Here is a 17,058-nt window from a genome sequence, read left to right on the forward strand (position 1 = left end):
GGGTAAAACAGATATCGCTTATGCACTCAGTGGGAGGAAACATTTGGGGATTTTGTGATGCATGGGCAGATTTTTCAGCGTATAAAGTGTCTGCTGATTATGAAAGCTGTTTATTATGCTGCAACCATCCATAACATATTACGTACCATATATGTATAAGGTACAAACACCCCTAAATTGGATCTCCCATAATTCTTATAATGAATTAAATACAGTATGTACTAACATATATTAGATTCATATGACTTGCCTACCTTGGGGTATTACGTAATTATGTATTGCAAAAACAAGAACATCCCAGATAACATTATACATTGTTTTACTAAACTTTAAATACCTGTTATGTTGTTGCATTTTAGACTATTCCTCTATGATTTCCCTAAGCATCTAGTTTAAATAAATTCTTAATGCTTATTTGCAATCGTCTGTAAAAATGCAAGCAAAAAAAAAAAATTTTATACATTTAGTGTGAAATGATCTCTTAATACACACTGCTTCAATTGAATGACTTGTAAACTAGGCCAGGAATCCAATATTCTAATTAGCCTATCGGTTTGCTGATATATCTTCTCTCCAGTGCACATGAGTATCAGCAGGAGGAAGCAGATTAAAGCGTAGCATAGTCAATAACCAGGGAATGCATTTGTGTCGTGTTCTGCAGAAATGGCTTAGCAAAAAGACAAAGACCGCGTACAATAAAATTAGTTCTGTATTTCCCGGTAGTATTCCCTGACCCAGTTGACTGTGTATGTATTAAATTAAAATGCTACAATAAATAAGACACACCATTTCACATGTATTGTGTCAAAGGGGTGTTGGCCATGTTGGTTAATAAGAACGTATCAGCCGCTTCTAGAATAGTCACAGGATTAACCCTTTCAGAGCCGGAGGAGTGAGATACTTTGCTCACGGACACTCAAAGTCTTGGAGAGAAACCTAAGCTGAAGTTAAAAGTTATTTGTAACTGCTGCAGTTACAAAAAAAACCCCAAAAAAACATATTCACTAAAAATATGTTACATAACTAATACTTTTATTCTATGTGAGGTCCCTAGGCAATGGGTATGCTAACAGTCAGTTATAAAGGATGCTTATTATTAAAGAACAGTTTAAGTATATGTGCGTTATTTAATTTTTAGCAATGTGACCAATATATCTTCTAGATTTGTAAACTCATTTAGGCAGGGCCTTATTTACCTTGGTTCAGTAAATCCAAATCATTATGTGAAGCGCTACTTGTTATATCCTGTTATAACTTTTTAAACACCGCAGCATATCATGGTGCTATATAAATTCATAGATATCTAACTTTTTGTTTTTGTGGTGTTGAGGTATTGCATGAATTTTAGAATGATGACTGTTGATGTTCCTAAAACAGTCACAGCCACCAAAGCATTTTTCAGACTAAGTCTTCATTATGAATAGTTTTTTTAACTGAATTATGGTTATTTTAGGACCCGTGGCCGTTATTAGCGGGGAAGAAGATTCCGCCAGTCCTCTGCATCATATAAACCATGGTATAACCACCCCATCATCGCTAGACGCCGGACCAGATACCGTTGTGATTGGAATGACGCGGATCCCGGTTATTGAAAACCCTCAGTATTTCCGACAAGGTCACAACTGTCACAAGCCAGACACATGTAAGTATTACAATCCACAAAACACCTATATATAAATGAATAATCTGATTGGTTGGCACAAATATTTTTAACACACGAAATACCACTATGTAAACATTTTATTAACAAGTGAAAACAAATGTTAACACTGTCCATTAATAGTGTACATGAAGGCTACTTGTAGATGGTGTGATGAAGCAGTTGAGATGTCCAGTGGGATCAGGCTTTTCACACACCGTTTGATCATCCAAATGGTTAAATGACTTGCATTCTTGGGTATTTTGGGGTTAACTACAGAAAAAGGGCAGCCAGCACCTCTACCCCTATTGCTTATTTTACAGATCTATGTATCATTTACTTAGTGACCTAGAATGATTGACTCTTGCGCCTCATTGCCACCTGGATCATCCTGAATGCAATAGAGCACACAGTCTTTTCCATTGCAATTTCTACTTAATGTACTGTGTGTTATAACAATTGCAGACTTTTTATTAAAGCACAGACGTATCCGAGCTCCTGTCCTTTGTCTATCTTCCAGTCTGCTTACCTGCTAGTTTCTCATAAAAGGACACGATGTCAATACGCGCTACTAAATTACAGCCTGTGAAAAGTAACACTTCTATAATGTTCTATTAATGGAACATCGGCACAATATAGATTTTTGCCTCCACTATACTAACATAACTAAAATTGCTTATGGCTTACGATGACGGATGTTTATTTCTTTCCACTTCGTTCAGCATATTAATAGCAGATGACATATTGAAATCACAGATACTAATGGTTGTCCTAATACTGAGAAAGAAACCGCTCAGAGCCTCTTGGTTTTTCATATTGTAATATTTTTTGTGCCAACAGAAACATACTGTGTTGATCATTTGTATGCTGTATTTTGTTATTTTTATTTATATTCAGGGGTCAGGGGGACAACGTAGAATTTTGACAGCCAAGTTATGGGCAAACAGAGAAATTAAATTTGTTTCTTATCAAAGTCCCCCAAATCAGTCTTGGTTCCAATTTCCTTAATAACTAGTAAAAAAAAACAGTCGGGCAACACTGGGGTTGCTTATGGATAACTTCTGAATGTAAAGCAAGCACGAGTGGAAGATTCACATTTAAAGCTACTTACACTTCTTTATTAAACCTTATATATTTACCATCCATTTTCCCTGCGATTCTATGGTTAAAGTACAAAAAAGGTGGAATCACCCTGATGTTTTTCCCCAAAAAATGTAGCACTTTCACCACAATTGCTAGGGTCACTAGGTTGATGTTATAATATACCAAGATCCTGATTGCACGACCGAGTGTGTTCTGCAGTACCAGTCACCTAAGCAGTTTTGGTATTAGTTGTCTGAGGAAAAAAGGCTCAATCTTAGGAACGATCTTAATCTTAAATCTCATTCTTAAAAAGCAAAACTATCTTGCTATATTCATCTATGCTGACAAAGAGATGCTTATTCAAGGGAGGTAAAATAAGCCAGATTAGACAACTAGTAATACATTTCATTATTTCATAATTATAGAATTATCTAATCATAATTTTTGTTTTCTGTTTAACTGCACCAAGTTCTATCTAAATAAATGTAAGATGGGCCATCTCATTTTCTGCTTTTTCAATTCAATTTTAGATCAAGAGGTTAAAAAATAGGCAATCTAGTGATAACTTCTCCAAATCATTAGTTATTTGATGGCATCGGTATAAAGTATCCAGCTGTGAGGTATATCAACCCCATGGGGTAGCAAAGTTATAACCTCTAACTCTATATGGCCTTTGGGTTACTGGTATTTTTTTTTACTGTAATGGGACATTTAGTGAATGTAAGATAAAGATTTGTCATAATCTTAGTTGTGGCAGAGGAAAATCGAGACCGGTAATCGGTCAACGACTAAAAGCACAGCGCCACATTTCAATATGTTTACCTCTAATTTTAGATGGAGGAAAAAAATAGAAAAATGAAATGTGAATAATATATACTAAGGGTAAGCAGTTTGCAATTTGGGACATAATGCATTTATAAATACACTTAGTATTTCCAGAGCTATTTTCTACAAAATCTATGTGGAAAAAAAATATTTAGAGAGTTCTTAGGCAATCGCTGTTGATCGGTGTTTTGTATATTTTTCTTGTCAAATGTGAATAATTGCTTTATTTTCTACATCAGAAACACAAAGGATTCTACAGCTGTGCACCTTACATTAATTGCATGCGCAAAGTGCTTGATTTTCCATAGTTAATTGTTTAGTTCTCTTTAAATGAGACAAATTGAGAGTAGCATGTAAGATTTTATAGAATATTTACATACAGAAAATTACAGACAAATGGGGGTTCAGAAGTTTAAACCTTTTTTTAGAAATCAAATTAAGGGTAACCAACAAATTTTTTTCCAGGGCTTCTTAAATTGATATTGATACAAGTCCTTAGTTATCCAGACAATGATTGAGCGAGTTTCATATTCTATGGGGCTTTTGTATTAAGGTGGTCCTGGCGTGTGGTCTGAACAGTGGTCTAATTACCATAGCAACCAATGGACTTTTCCAAACCGCAGGAGCATTCCATGTATTCAAGGCTCTATAAATGATTGTGGTTGTTTGTTCATCTTTGTTCCTATGTTTCCTTAATACCTGAAACTAAGAATCTCAAGATAGCTTTTAGTTTTAGTACTCTACAAGCTCCAAAATAAGGAATTAAACTACCTAATGTGAGAAGAGCAGTCTGAGAAGTGCAAACCCTAGGACGCTTTTCCCCTTGAGCAAACAGTGAACTTACTGTATGTCCTCTGCCCCGTTTGCCATGGTTTGAATTCACCTCTCCGGAGCAGGCAAAGTCCTGTTTTTGAGGGGCATTTTAGCAAGAATTTGTCTTTTGAGAATAAAAAGTTATCATACAGCAGAGTCATACCTGGGAAGCTACCCGAAGCCCCCCTTGCAGGATGTAGGTAGGAAGTCTTGCTGACGTCGGTGGGCCGTCCAGCTGATGAAGGGTTGTGGGCGGTCCCGCTGACATCAGTAGGTGTTCCCGCCGTCAACCGGGGGAACTGACTACTTTTAAAGGGGAAGTGGGTGGGGATTGGGGGATGCCGGACTCCAGTGGGGCATGCCGGAGTTTCCAGCTGTGAGTAGAGTGTGTAATACACACACCAGCCAACCACTGGCAGGCACCTGGGTCTGCTTACTTTCTGGCTGTGCGAGATGCCCTACGAGAAGAGTGGAGTCATGTGACACTTCATTATGTGACTTTGTTGACGGCCACCTTCCAGATACTGCATTACCAGCAGAAGAAGGAGACCGGCATCAGTTCCAGTCACTTGGGGCTGACGTATATTTCAGCTTCAGCTTCACCAATCAGTGATGATATTGACTTTGGTAGACACTCTGGTGCCTAAAAAAAGGTATTTAGGAATCACAAGGGAGGAAGGTAATGTTTCTGTAAACCTAGTGACCTTGTCCATAAAGCAATTCACCCTCTGAATATTGTATAGCACACTGGTTTAATATGCGGCACATGCTAAGTAATAGCTAGACCAGCCGTTATATTGGTTTGGTAGTGTCCAGACAAAAAAGCAACAAAACTGAAACTCAGTTTGTATCAATAACCGGGTTTCATGCTGGCTGAGATATGCATTGGGATGTTGAAATGACAAGTTCGACATCATTTATGAATCAAACAGAAAGCAGGAAAAAGAACTAGAGAAATGGATAAAAGAAATATGCTGTGAGTGCATTCACATGTTATATCAACTTGCAAGTACAAGAGTTGAGCTCCCATAAAAGTGAACAGGATTTTAACTCGCAACCTTGCAAATTGTTGTGGCTAAGCACAAGGCTGGGAGTCGAAGTCTCATTCATTTCAATAGGCATTTTACTTGCCAATATGTATATAGGTTGAACTTGATGGACTTTGGTCTTTTTTCAACCTTATGAACTATGTTACTATGTTACTATGTTAAACTGATATATGTTATGCTGCATGCACAGTGTACTTAAATATACCATTCAGAGGAACCAGGCAGGTTAGAACAAAAAGAACAAAGTCTTATTTCGCAAAAACAAAGCATGAATATTGGAAAATTTTTACCTTTTTTTTTTTTGCTTGAAGCATCAAATCATTGGAATCAGTGAGAGAGAGCCCTTTCTGCCCGCGTTCAGAGAGGGGTCTCATTAAACCTCCAGGCAATCTCACGCCAGCCGGTGCTGGAGTTGTCTGAAGGCATCTTCTGAAAGCCAGGGAGCTTGGGGTTGGGGAAACAATGCATATGTATATTGAGGGTTCTCACTGGATTTGCATGCAAAATGAATTGCAGACACAAAGTTGACATATGTACTTTTAAAATGCATATGATTGGTGGCGTTCACCATTATGTTTTGGTTGCACCATCACAGCACTATTCCAGCCTATTGCAAAACCAGTAAGTTAAGTAAACCTTTAGCGCTACATTATGTAAATCTCTAGTACTATGATAATACATTATGTTTACCTTGATGTGTGAGCCAAGGTATAGTAGGTCCTCTTTAGTGCAAACCTCTGCCTTGTGTACAGTGCCTGGAGGATGATAGGTAATCTATTCTGAGAGCACCTTTTCTGTTGAACAATAACGCATCAACATTTAAATAATCATAGAGCTTCCTGAGGATGTTAGGGGTTGAAGTTCTCAGTGTGCTACAACCTTCCCAGATCTGTGTGTGTTAACATTGGATTATTTTAAATCACTTCATTCAGGCAGTGGGCGCTCTTGTGTGTGCTTTTAATAACTAAGTCACTGAGAAATGTCCATATATTACCCTTGTTTTCAGCTGTATGGATTATTCATCAGTTCTTATAGAATACATATTGGTGCATCTGTCAAAATGTCTCACATCTCTGTGATAAACAAATCAGTGACCTCAGAACTGCACATAATGTATTTCCCGCAGCACTTGAAGGGTACTTGCACTATTTCGTGCCAGGTCATTTAAACTGTACATGCTAGGTTTATAGAAGAAAGGAATTAGATTTGTGAGTGGCCTGCGGATGGTCGGGGAGTGCGGGTGATTAAGATGAAGGGTGCGCAGCTGATTTCCTGGAGGCAAACCTGATTTTCCAGCGAGTATATACTGTGCTTATATAAGGCGTTAGATCAAACCATTGGGGTCTGCAAGGCATGTTAGAGGTCTGCGCAGCTGCTGACCAAATTCCACAAGCAGCCCCCACTTTGTGGTCTGTAGACCTCCACCATAATTATACTACACCACCAGGTGTGCTGTGCCCCACTTTGCTTCTAAATGGCCCTGTAGGTCCAGCCAAATATCACAAATTTATTCTATAGAAACCCTTGTTAACCCAGTTAAAACCATATAATGCATGCGTTATGGCGGTGTCGTGTTACATAAAGCTAGCAATCTATGAATCACAATGAGAAGAGAAGGAAAAAGAAACCTTCAGAACTTATAAATATGTTCCTGGCATAATACATTATTACTCAGTTGCATTTTCAGCATCCTGGCATACATCTGATTTATAATGCAATACATCTGATGGTGAAGCACACATAATAAATAAATGACTTGGACCTTGTATTAAAAGTCTTATTCAGAATTTGCCAGAATTTAAATTATGTAATCTTAAAAACCGAAGTACAGAGATTTCCTATTGTATGTACATCTTGTGATAAAGTTTCCATCAGCCTAGGGATGGGTTTATGTGGAATGCTTAACAGCATACCTCCCAACCATCCTATTTTTACTCGAGACAGTTCCAGTTTTGGGGCACTTTATCGCTTTGCCACCAGGCCGAGCCACAGTACCACTTTTGCGGCTACTGGCGATGACCTACCATGACTGGCACCAAGGAGCAGTAAAATCAATGGAGTTTCTGGAGCAGCTTCAGGGTTAACAGCAGACAGCAAATTATCAGAAAGAACACACAACCTTTATTCTTTACTGGCGGCATATAAATGTCTTTCCTTAATGCCCGGGGGGTAAAGCAATCAGCTTGATTAATGATATTTAGAGCAATGTTCTTTTGCTTACACTACATCTCATTCTTACTTCCAACCTTTTATCATCAAATCCTGAAAGGTATTCCTCAGTTACTGTTCTTAATCATATTACGAAGCTTGGATTCCAAAGGAAAGCTTGCTTCACACAGGGAGCTATGGAGCCATGTCTGCGATCATATAAATTTTTCCATTTAAAAACCATTACACAGTGTCTGATATACCTTGATGTGATTGGCAAGTAGTACTGTAAATTAATGTGTCCTGATGAACCACATTTCAAGGCAATATATCAAGAAGAAAACTTAATACAGTAGAATGCAAATTAGTAATGAAGAGCATACTCGTAAAAGAGCAGACTTGATTAAAAAAAAAGGCACAGGGGAAAAAAAAACAAATAATCAATTGGGACCTATATTTCAAACAATTGTACACAGGATTTGTTGAGTGGTAGCAGATGTACTTACCTAGGCTCTTTGTAAATACATTAAAACACTGTGCAAGCAAACAGAGCATAGATAATTCATACAAAGTGATATACATGCTACAAAAATCACTATACGTACATGATATCTCATGAGTATTGAATATGGGTTTTGTGTCTCTGCAGCTGCATGTGCTTTTTCTTGTGCTTTCTTCTGAGGATTTGAGTATTTCATAGATATATACCAATCAGCCATAACATTATGACCATCTGCCTAATATTGTGTAGATCCCCCTTTTGCCACCAAAACAGCCCTGGCCAGTCGAGGCATGGACTCCACTAGACCTCTGAAGGTGCTCTGTGTTATCTGGCACGAGGACGTTAGCAGCACATCCTTTAAGTCAGGGCCGGACCTGGAATGAAAAGCAGCCCTGGAAATATTTGGACACCAGCCCCATGCATTGTATCGTGTGGTCGAGCTCTTGTCCCCACACGCCACACCCCTTACACTTTATTATTATTATCTGAGCCAAACTATTTACCATCCAAATAGCTATAAGTCATTCTTTTTAAAACTATATTACATTGTGCCTTTGCAATAACAGAATACCACATTATTATTAAAATCCCAGGAACCAAAAGTGTTAAAGCCTAAATAAGTACCTGGGAATGTACAGAATCTTAACTCCTCACCATCCATGTATACTGGATAAAGATGGCATCAGAGATCGGCTGATGTATGAGATAGAATCTTATGTGATGGGATTGAGAGTACATCAGTACACTTGAAGCCAAAATTTAGGGCCACTAATCCTTTTTAATAAATAAAAAACGCAGATTGAAATAGAGTAAATAACACAATACCTTTATTTTTCCTCTCACTGATTTCTGGGCCTGGAATGCTTTGGCCTCTGAAGTGGAGGGAGGGTGTTTTATCTCTAGATAAGTAAAAATTAAATAGTTAAAATGTATTCCTACAGAAAGTGAAGTGCCAAGAAACAGATGACAAAATACACACACCAGGACAGGCTTTACCACACCGGCACCCAAACACACACACCAGGACAGGCTATGCCACACTGACACCCAAACACACACCCCACATCAGGCTCTGCCACACCAACACCCAAACACACACACACCAGTACAAGCTCTGCCACACTGACACCCAAACACACACACAGTACAGGCTCCGCCACACCGACACCCAAACACACACCAGGACCGGCTCTGCTCCATTGACACCCACACACACACACCAGGACAGGCTCTGCCACACCGACACACAAACACACATACCAGGACAGGCTCTGCCACACCGATACCCAAACACACACTTACACCAGGACAGGCTCTACCACACCGACACCCAGATACACACACCAGGACAGGCTCTGCCACACCGACACCCAGACACACACACACCAGTACAGGCTCTGCCACACTGATACCCAAACACACACACACCTGGACATGCTCTGCCATACTGAAGCATAAAAAATTTATTTTCTACACTGCTTTGTCATTAACTGCCCCTTATGTATTTGTGCCCCTTGTGTACTGATGCCCATCCAGGTCCCCTTTAGTATTGATTAATGCCCCCCCACAACCTTGTGTATTGCCCCCTTTGTGCATTTATGCCCCCAAACCCTTGTATATTGATTTGTGATGCCCCAGCCAACCCCCTCCCTAAAACACAATGTTTAGAACTGTCAATTCATATTGTCATTTACAATATAGAACAGCTATTGCTATGATAGCTGCTTTATATGATCAACCTAAGTTTTCCTTTGCCCTTGTACGTGTAGTGGAGACATTCCCATTTGATTCTAATTAGTTATTATATATGTTAGCACAATGTGGACAATACCTTAGTACCGGGTGCCAGTACTACAACATGTAGAATTTAGTCTGGTGCTTACCTTGGATGTAAAGCTCCTGTAATGGATGGAGTGTGTGTATAAGAGTTCTATGTCTGCAATGGTGTTCTAAATGTATTACAAGACGTGATGCGTGCATGCATGGGGCTTCTTGCTTGGGGTGCTGTTGGGCTTATGGCCGTCCCTTAATGCATTTAAAGGACATTTTGTATATGATTTCACAGACTGTATTATGTAGTGTTAGCAAGACAAGCCCCACTTTGACTGTACAAAGCTGCATTTGGTATGCAGCTTTCATGAGGTCTTGGCTGTTGTAGCTTAGATGAAATAAGATGAATGACAGTTAAAATAAAGCACACACAAGGGCTTTCTACATGGAAATTAAGCAATTAGAGCCGCTAAATCCAAGGTTTTAATGTTATCTTTCTTGACTTTAGAAATATCAACAGCTTTTGCTGTCAGTCTGGGATCTGAAAGGGTTTTCCTGCCTACAAGCGAAATCTTGTTACTAGCTTGTAAGTCAAAACCCTTAAACTAGAAAAACAAAAAAACAATTTTGAATTGGAAAACAAGTCAAATTCTTCTTTGAAATTCCACTGCTGCATATACAATCGTATATTGTATAATCTACGTGATCTTCAACAGGGTCTGCAGTTGTAATATATCAAAACTAGAGTCAATTTGACTTATGCTTAAAATAACTTTTGAACGTTTTAGATGCGGGCGTATCACATCGGACAAAATAAGGAATTATTTTTCAGGTTGAAGGGACACAATGTTATTAATGTTAATCATGTTTCAGTACATGACAAGCTCTGTAAATATCAGGTGTAAGACTTCCTGGATCAATGAACATCAGAAGCAATACGTTCAGTTCCAGCAGGAGGATAAAGTACGTCCTTCCCAAGGTTGATTACACAGAATTTCTCTTGAGACGGCAATGCCACTTTACCAGTAACATGTCTTTGATGTCTTAACTCAGTGAGTGCCAAAGCAGTAGTTTAAACCAATGTACATAGTGAGGGGAACTACAACATTTAAGGCAGCCCATTTCACATGATTTTACCCTATTCAGGATGTAAAATTGCTGACTTTGACAAGATATGAATGTGCGAATATAATATAATAATATATTCATAAATAATTAAAGGTGCCAGTGTTCACATGTAGTAAGTGATATGTTGCTTACCTTGGCAAAAAAAATTATTACACTTAAATAATTCACAAATTTCTCTTTGAACCATGATGAGTTATGCCAGCTGTAAGGGGCTATGGGTTTATGCTAAGGAGGTAAATAAATGTTGCTTGTTACTATGGGAACTAAAATATGGTAAAACCTTTACAAATCCTCAACACCCCTGTTCAGCTTCGGAGTGCTAGTTTGTTTTGCTTATAAATCACTGACAAGCATGTAGAGTTAGGGTAGTTTACCCAGTAACGCCAAATGGAAGCAATTGGGAATAATTGTAGTCACTAGTGTCTAATATGATTTATGAGGTTTATTCTCTAAACACTGAGTTGTAAGTGAGCTTTGGTTGGGGTGAAAACCTTTGGAAACCATGCATCATGACGGTCCCACCCCAGCTATGCATAATGTATAGGTAAACTGGAGATTTCCAACCATGGCCAACTCTGAGGAATTTGTCTAGATGAAACTGGAGCAATTCTGGGGGATGTAGTTAAAGCAGTGCATTCAGCAGGAATATTACACTGATTTCCACAGAGATTGTTCCACATTTAGCAATTTATTTAATCCATCTGGGCAAAGCCTGGAAGGCTGGCAGCCATAGCTTCATTGCTAGCACCTGGTGCTTTGTGCTAATTTATATTAACCCCTACCAATGTATCATTTCTTGACTTCTAAAAAGTGTCAAAGTGGCCTCCAAAACCTCTACATCACTCCAAGATTGTACATAGTTATTCATGACCTAGTAAATACAGGGGCAATACAAACTAGTCTCTGATGACCTCTTCATCAATAGGACTGTCCAAAGAACAAGAGGTCATCCATTTTGAATTGAAGAACATAATTTTCACCTACAGCAAAGAAAAGGGTTCTTTATAGTAACAAAAAATTAGGATGTGGAATCCACTACCTACAGGGGTTGTGCCATTAAATGTAATTGATACCTTTAAATATCTGGCAGGTAATGTTTTAGAAAAGAAGAATATATAGTATAAATCATAAACTAGCTTTGGTTATCAATGAGTTAAACCATAAATTCTACAGCCACACAACATTATTAGAATGTGTTCTACATATTGAAAATGTCAGCAGTATTACTAATATTTGATATAAAGCACAAATAAATGTAATTACTGTGATTTGCTAGAATTGAATCAGAAATTTAGGCCAGAATAAAAGAATTACCTTTTTAATGTTGATAATTAACTACAAATATCACACACTAGAGGTCTGTTATATTAAAAAAAATCTGCAATTACTTAGATCAACTAAATGCATTATTCATAAGCTGCAAATTAATTATTCAAATACCATTGTTAATACAGGGAATTTAATAACATTAGCTCATCAACCTTGTCTTTCACATCGCATATTGGGTTTTATTCTGTATGTAGTAGTAGGCAGATTAAGAGACATATTTAGCTGAAATTTTAAGCACTCTGCTATAAAAGAGCCTAACACCAAAAATCTAAAGAAGAGCTACTCTGCTATAAGAAGAATTACATGAAAGTTAATTAAGCATGCGCTCTTTATGGCAACCTTACGCCGAAACATAGTAACAAAGAAATTTAGATCTTAAAAAGTCCATCAAGCTCAACCCTGCTGTTGATCTAAAAAAAGACAAAAAATAAAAGCCCAAATTGAAGCAGTTTAAAATTATGGGAATCCCTTTATGACTGCAAAACGTCTGTCTGCTTTTTCCCGTAATCATGTTCCTATACCCCATTTTACCCCTGTACTGTAGGGCTGCTTTTGTAAAACACACAACAGATGTCCCATGTGTACTAAAGTATGATACATACATGTATACTTTACAATTGTAATCAGGGCCGGCCCTACCATGGAGCAGAGTGGGGCAATTGCCCCAGGCGGCACTTTTGAAGAGGCTGCTCTATGCCACCCCAAGCGCCTTTTTTTGGTTTTCGCTTATAGTTGTCAGTACCCGCTTGGCGCCCCTCTCTCTCCTCTGCGAGCCCTCTAGCTCGCTCTCGGTGCTGGCTTGTAATGCTGAGCGCCGGAATATGACGTAATTTCCGGTGCTCAGCAGTAAAGCAGCGCGCACCGTGGCAGAGCAGGGAGACTCGCCGCAGGACTGCTGAAAGGTAAGTGACAGAAGAAACATAAACCACCATCGAGGTCTTGGGGCTTCAAACAGAAGACCCTAGCTGAAAAGGACTGGAAATGAAAATCAGTACTGGCACTTTAAGACCAGAATTGGGATGTCAATAAGTTAAACCTGCATCTTTTCATGCAAACACGAGCCTTAAACTATATTCTAATCATAAAGCCACTGAAACCAGCCACCCAAAACTTTTTTGTTTATTCTCAAAGATGTAAACAAAAAAAATCAACCACAAAAGTTAGGCAGGTGACTTTTTAAAAATATAAACCAGTTATTTTACCAGGAATTTTTGAATGACATCATTAACTCCAATATAATTAAAATTGACTTCATTATGACAAAGAAAAACTTGATGGAAAACATAACATAACAGTATGTGAAATGTTTATCGCACATAAGTTGTTGCTCTTTTTAACTCTCATTGATCTGATTGGTACTTTTATTTATAGCATACAAGAAATATAAATGTATTTTTGCCGTTTAATCTCATAAATACGGCTTCAGTGAATCAGCTATTTGCATTCTGTCTAAATAAATATCTAAATTGCCCCTGAGAGTTGAGCAACTGTTATTGTGAGTTTATGTCTACCCTCGATAGATTTTCATGCTAAGAAGCCCGATCTGCCTTTTACTTCACGTGAGAAAACAGCTGTTAAGCCTGGCTGTTTCAAGAGCCATTTCCCCATGCGGATTGAAATTTGGGTTGTAGAAAATGCCATTTCCTGCCTTAAGTAAAAATAAATCAATTATAATCCTGTTTAAGTGATGTTGGTTTAAGCTGTGGTAAACTGATGTTTGCAACTAATTGAGCTAACCAAGATATTCCTGAGCAAGGAACCGACGTTTTGTCTTTTTAATGGTTTGGTGGTTGGGCTAGGAATGTTGAATCATTAATGTCAGAAAGCTTTTACATAGTTCGAAGAACAATTTCTGTCAGATTGTCATGGTTATGTTGTGGTTCTAAAGATTTTCAGTGTGTTGGTTAGCGTTCAATGTCTGTGTGTTCAAGATTCCGGTAATGTTGATGCACTAAACATTTAGTAACATAACCGCAACCTTAGTTATGGCTCTTCAATGGATGACATTGCTAAAGAGCTGCAAAAATAACCACTAGAATTTTTATCTTTGGTACCTAGTCTAGATGATCAAGAAAAGCTTCTCGCAGAAATATCACAATACAATCAGTCATTGTTTATGTATTTTATTTCTAGTGGAGGCCATAGTGTCCCACTCCTGATCTGCAAGTATTATCTACATAAAAGCCATGGATTATTTGGTATAAAATGATCAGGAATCCATGATAAAAGAGCTATCTAGTATGCGATGTCCAATTCATTATGCCTTTATTCTTATGATTGTATTTATTAAGTGAACATATTGAGAAATTAGTGAACAATTCCTTAGCATTCTGATGGAATTCAAAAGGTCCAGCTCAACTTTGATGTTAGAGGTCTCTGTTGGGGAAGAGGAGGGATGCTCTGATTTCAAGACAGTAAAATATTTGCATGATCTTACCAACAAGCTTAATTAGTGAATATATTAGGTAGCATTTTCAGAAATGCTTCTCCTGTTACTTAGAAGGGTCACATGAGGCTTAATTACATTCCAAAGAAAAATGAACTGACTACAAGGTTCATCGGTGCTATTCAGTTACAAGAATAAAGTAAACAATGTTTGTGTGATACTAATTAATTAAGAGGAAAATAAGGGAATGCTGGGGAAGAAAAAATATTTTATGGTAAAAAGGAGACTATCCGCTGTCACAAATATGTATTTTTAACTGCTATTCATTGAAACGCATTGTACACAATAAAATTTGAGGTATTGAACACCAGCTATGATACCCTTACTCAACTCTTCGGCCATCCATAGTTTTTGGTCTGTTTCTGTATTGTACCTGTACAAACAGAAATCACTGCGAAAATAACTGTACAATCAGACCTTTCTCAACATAAGGTTAACCGCCTTAATGTCAGCAGCACATTCATATATTTCAAAAAAAACTTTTTTTTTTTCTTGAGTCCCCATCTGTCAGAGCTGCACTGGGATTAGGCTTCAAATCTTCTACATGATATCATAAGGTAACAAAGAAAAGGTCAGACAAGGACATAAAGGTTACATTCTAAGGCAGGAAACATTTCTCCGAGATAAGAAGCGTATTATTCTTTCTGTGGCGCTGCAAACAGCGGAAAAGTTTAGCATGTTCCAATTTAAAGACCATGCAGTGTTCTACCACAGGTTGATCACTTATAAATGGTTTTTTATTGATCTGTTATTTCTATAGTGAAGCAGTATAATTAAAGACAAACACTGTTATCTAGATAGTATGCTGGCACATGTAATGTATTTATTATTTCCATGCCTAAGAATAAAGGAACTAATAAAGCTAATAAAGCTCCAGATTTGTCAAGAATTCAATAAATGAGAATTGTTTCCCAAATCCTGTGTTTTATAATATATAAATATATAGTACGCACACTAGTAGCCGACACTATGTGTATTCCCCAAAAAATCATGCCATTACAGGTTGAATAGCTACTAAAAATATCACTCTAGTATTTTAGTTTTTTTAATACAAGCTATATAGTTCATTATATGCAAAACATGAGGCATGAATGAAATAACTTTGCAATAAACCTGGCCATATCAATGTAGGTCTGCCATCTCCATTTTCTCAAGGGGCCTTATAAATCAATTGGGGGCTAAATCAATGGCTTCATCTGATTATATAGTAGTGTCACCTCCCTTGGTGGATATAGGAGGATTTAGGAAAAAGATCTATTCAACTCTGACACTGATTTAAAACAAAAAGCTGAGCCTGGGAGTAGCTTAGCACACCGACATTTTTCTTTTCACTGATTTAAAACAGAAATGTTATAATGTACTAAACTGAAATATATTTATTATTTTCTTTAGTTCCCATTTAGGAGAATTATTGTCAGTCTCCATATGGCTTCCAAATATTCTATGTTTTCCAATTATTATTATTATTATTATTATTATTATTATTCTGAAAGCCTTGAAACTGGATATTATTCCTATAGGCATCTATACTATTTAATGAAGCTTCATGTGCAGTAGGCTATTAGAGGAAAAAAATTATAAAACCACTGTTTTTACAGAAACGGACTAAACAGATTCAGTATTCTTCTGTGGAACATTGCGCAATGCTTATAACAAGTTCTAGCCTGGTGTAACATTTTGTATATTGAGGGGATGGCTGGTTTTACTGCTATTAGCTTTGGTATTGTTTCTCCAGCATCGGAAGACCTTGTTAGAAGGGTTTATGGTTTTTAGAATGACAACACGTCCACAGTTTTAGAACCAAGCGTGTGCCCCGTTTTATATCGGCCTCCAGAATGTGCAAGTCAGTAATGAGGGTAATTATATAGTGGGAGATTTGGATTATACATTGTGTTGCTCCCGTGGTTCAAATGATTATCATTAGAGCTTGCGTTGTTACAATTTTCTGGTCATTTGTTTACAAATCCACTTGCTAAAATCTATTTAATTACTCGTGTAAAATAATATTGCTAAGTTTGCCTATAGGCATTGCGATGTCGGAAATGCAGTAAATGCCTTATCAAAAGTGTATGGGAGACGCTATAGTGTGTAAACCAGTGATTGGACAGATTATTTTATGGATCACATATTGTGAAATCATTTACTAAAAACGCAATATATGGGTATGCAGGTAGAAGCATCTGTATTACAAAATTAAAGGTGCTGTTCCACATAGACAAAAACATTAATTGCGCCCTCTAGCCTCTCATTTAATTCTTTTTTTTCTGAATATGATGAAGGAAGAGCCTTCCATGGCAACTACCAATCAGAACCTGCTTATGTGTCA

At 37.6% G+C, this 17,058-nt stretch overlaps 1 protein-coding gene across 7 annotated transcripts in view; it reads left to right on the forward strand.

Annotated features, from left to right (window-relative positions):
- The window catches only part of LOC149300014 (NT-3 growth factor receptor-like), a 261,807-nt gene that overhangs the window by 190,308 nt on the left and 54,441 nt on the right, over nucleotides 1–17,058 (forward strand). For all 7 annotated transcript variants that reach the window (XM_089485793.1, XM_089485792.1, XM_089485794.1 and 4 more), the window contains one exon: nucleotides 1,454–1,642. In XM_089485793.1, coding sequence (XP_089341919.1) covers nucleotides 1,454–1,642 — 189 coding nt within the window. The remainder of the gene's footprint in view (nucleotides 1–1,453; nucleotides 1,643–17,058) is intronic.

The sequence above is a fragment of the Sceloporus occidentalis genome, unplaced genomic scaffold (genome assembly GCF_023333645.1).
Source record: "Sceloporus occidentalis isolate IW3139 unplaced genomic scaffold, rSceOcc1.0.p SCAF_26, whole genome shotgun sequence".
Lineage (NCBI taxonomy): Eukaryota > Metazoa > Chordata > Lepidosauria > Squamata > Phrynosomatidae > Sceloporus > Sceloporus occidentalis.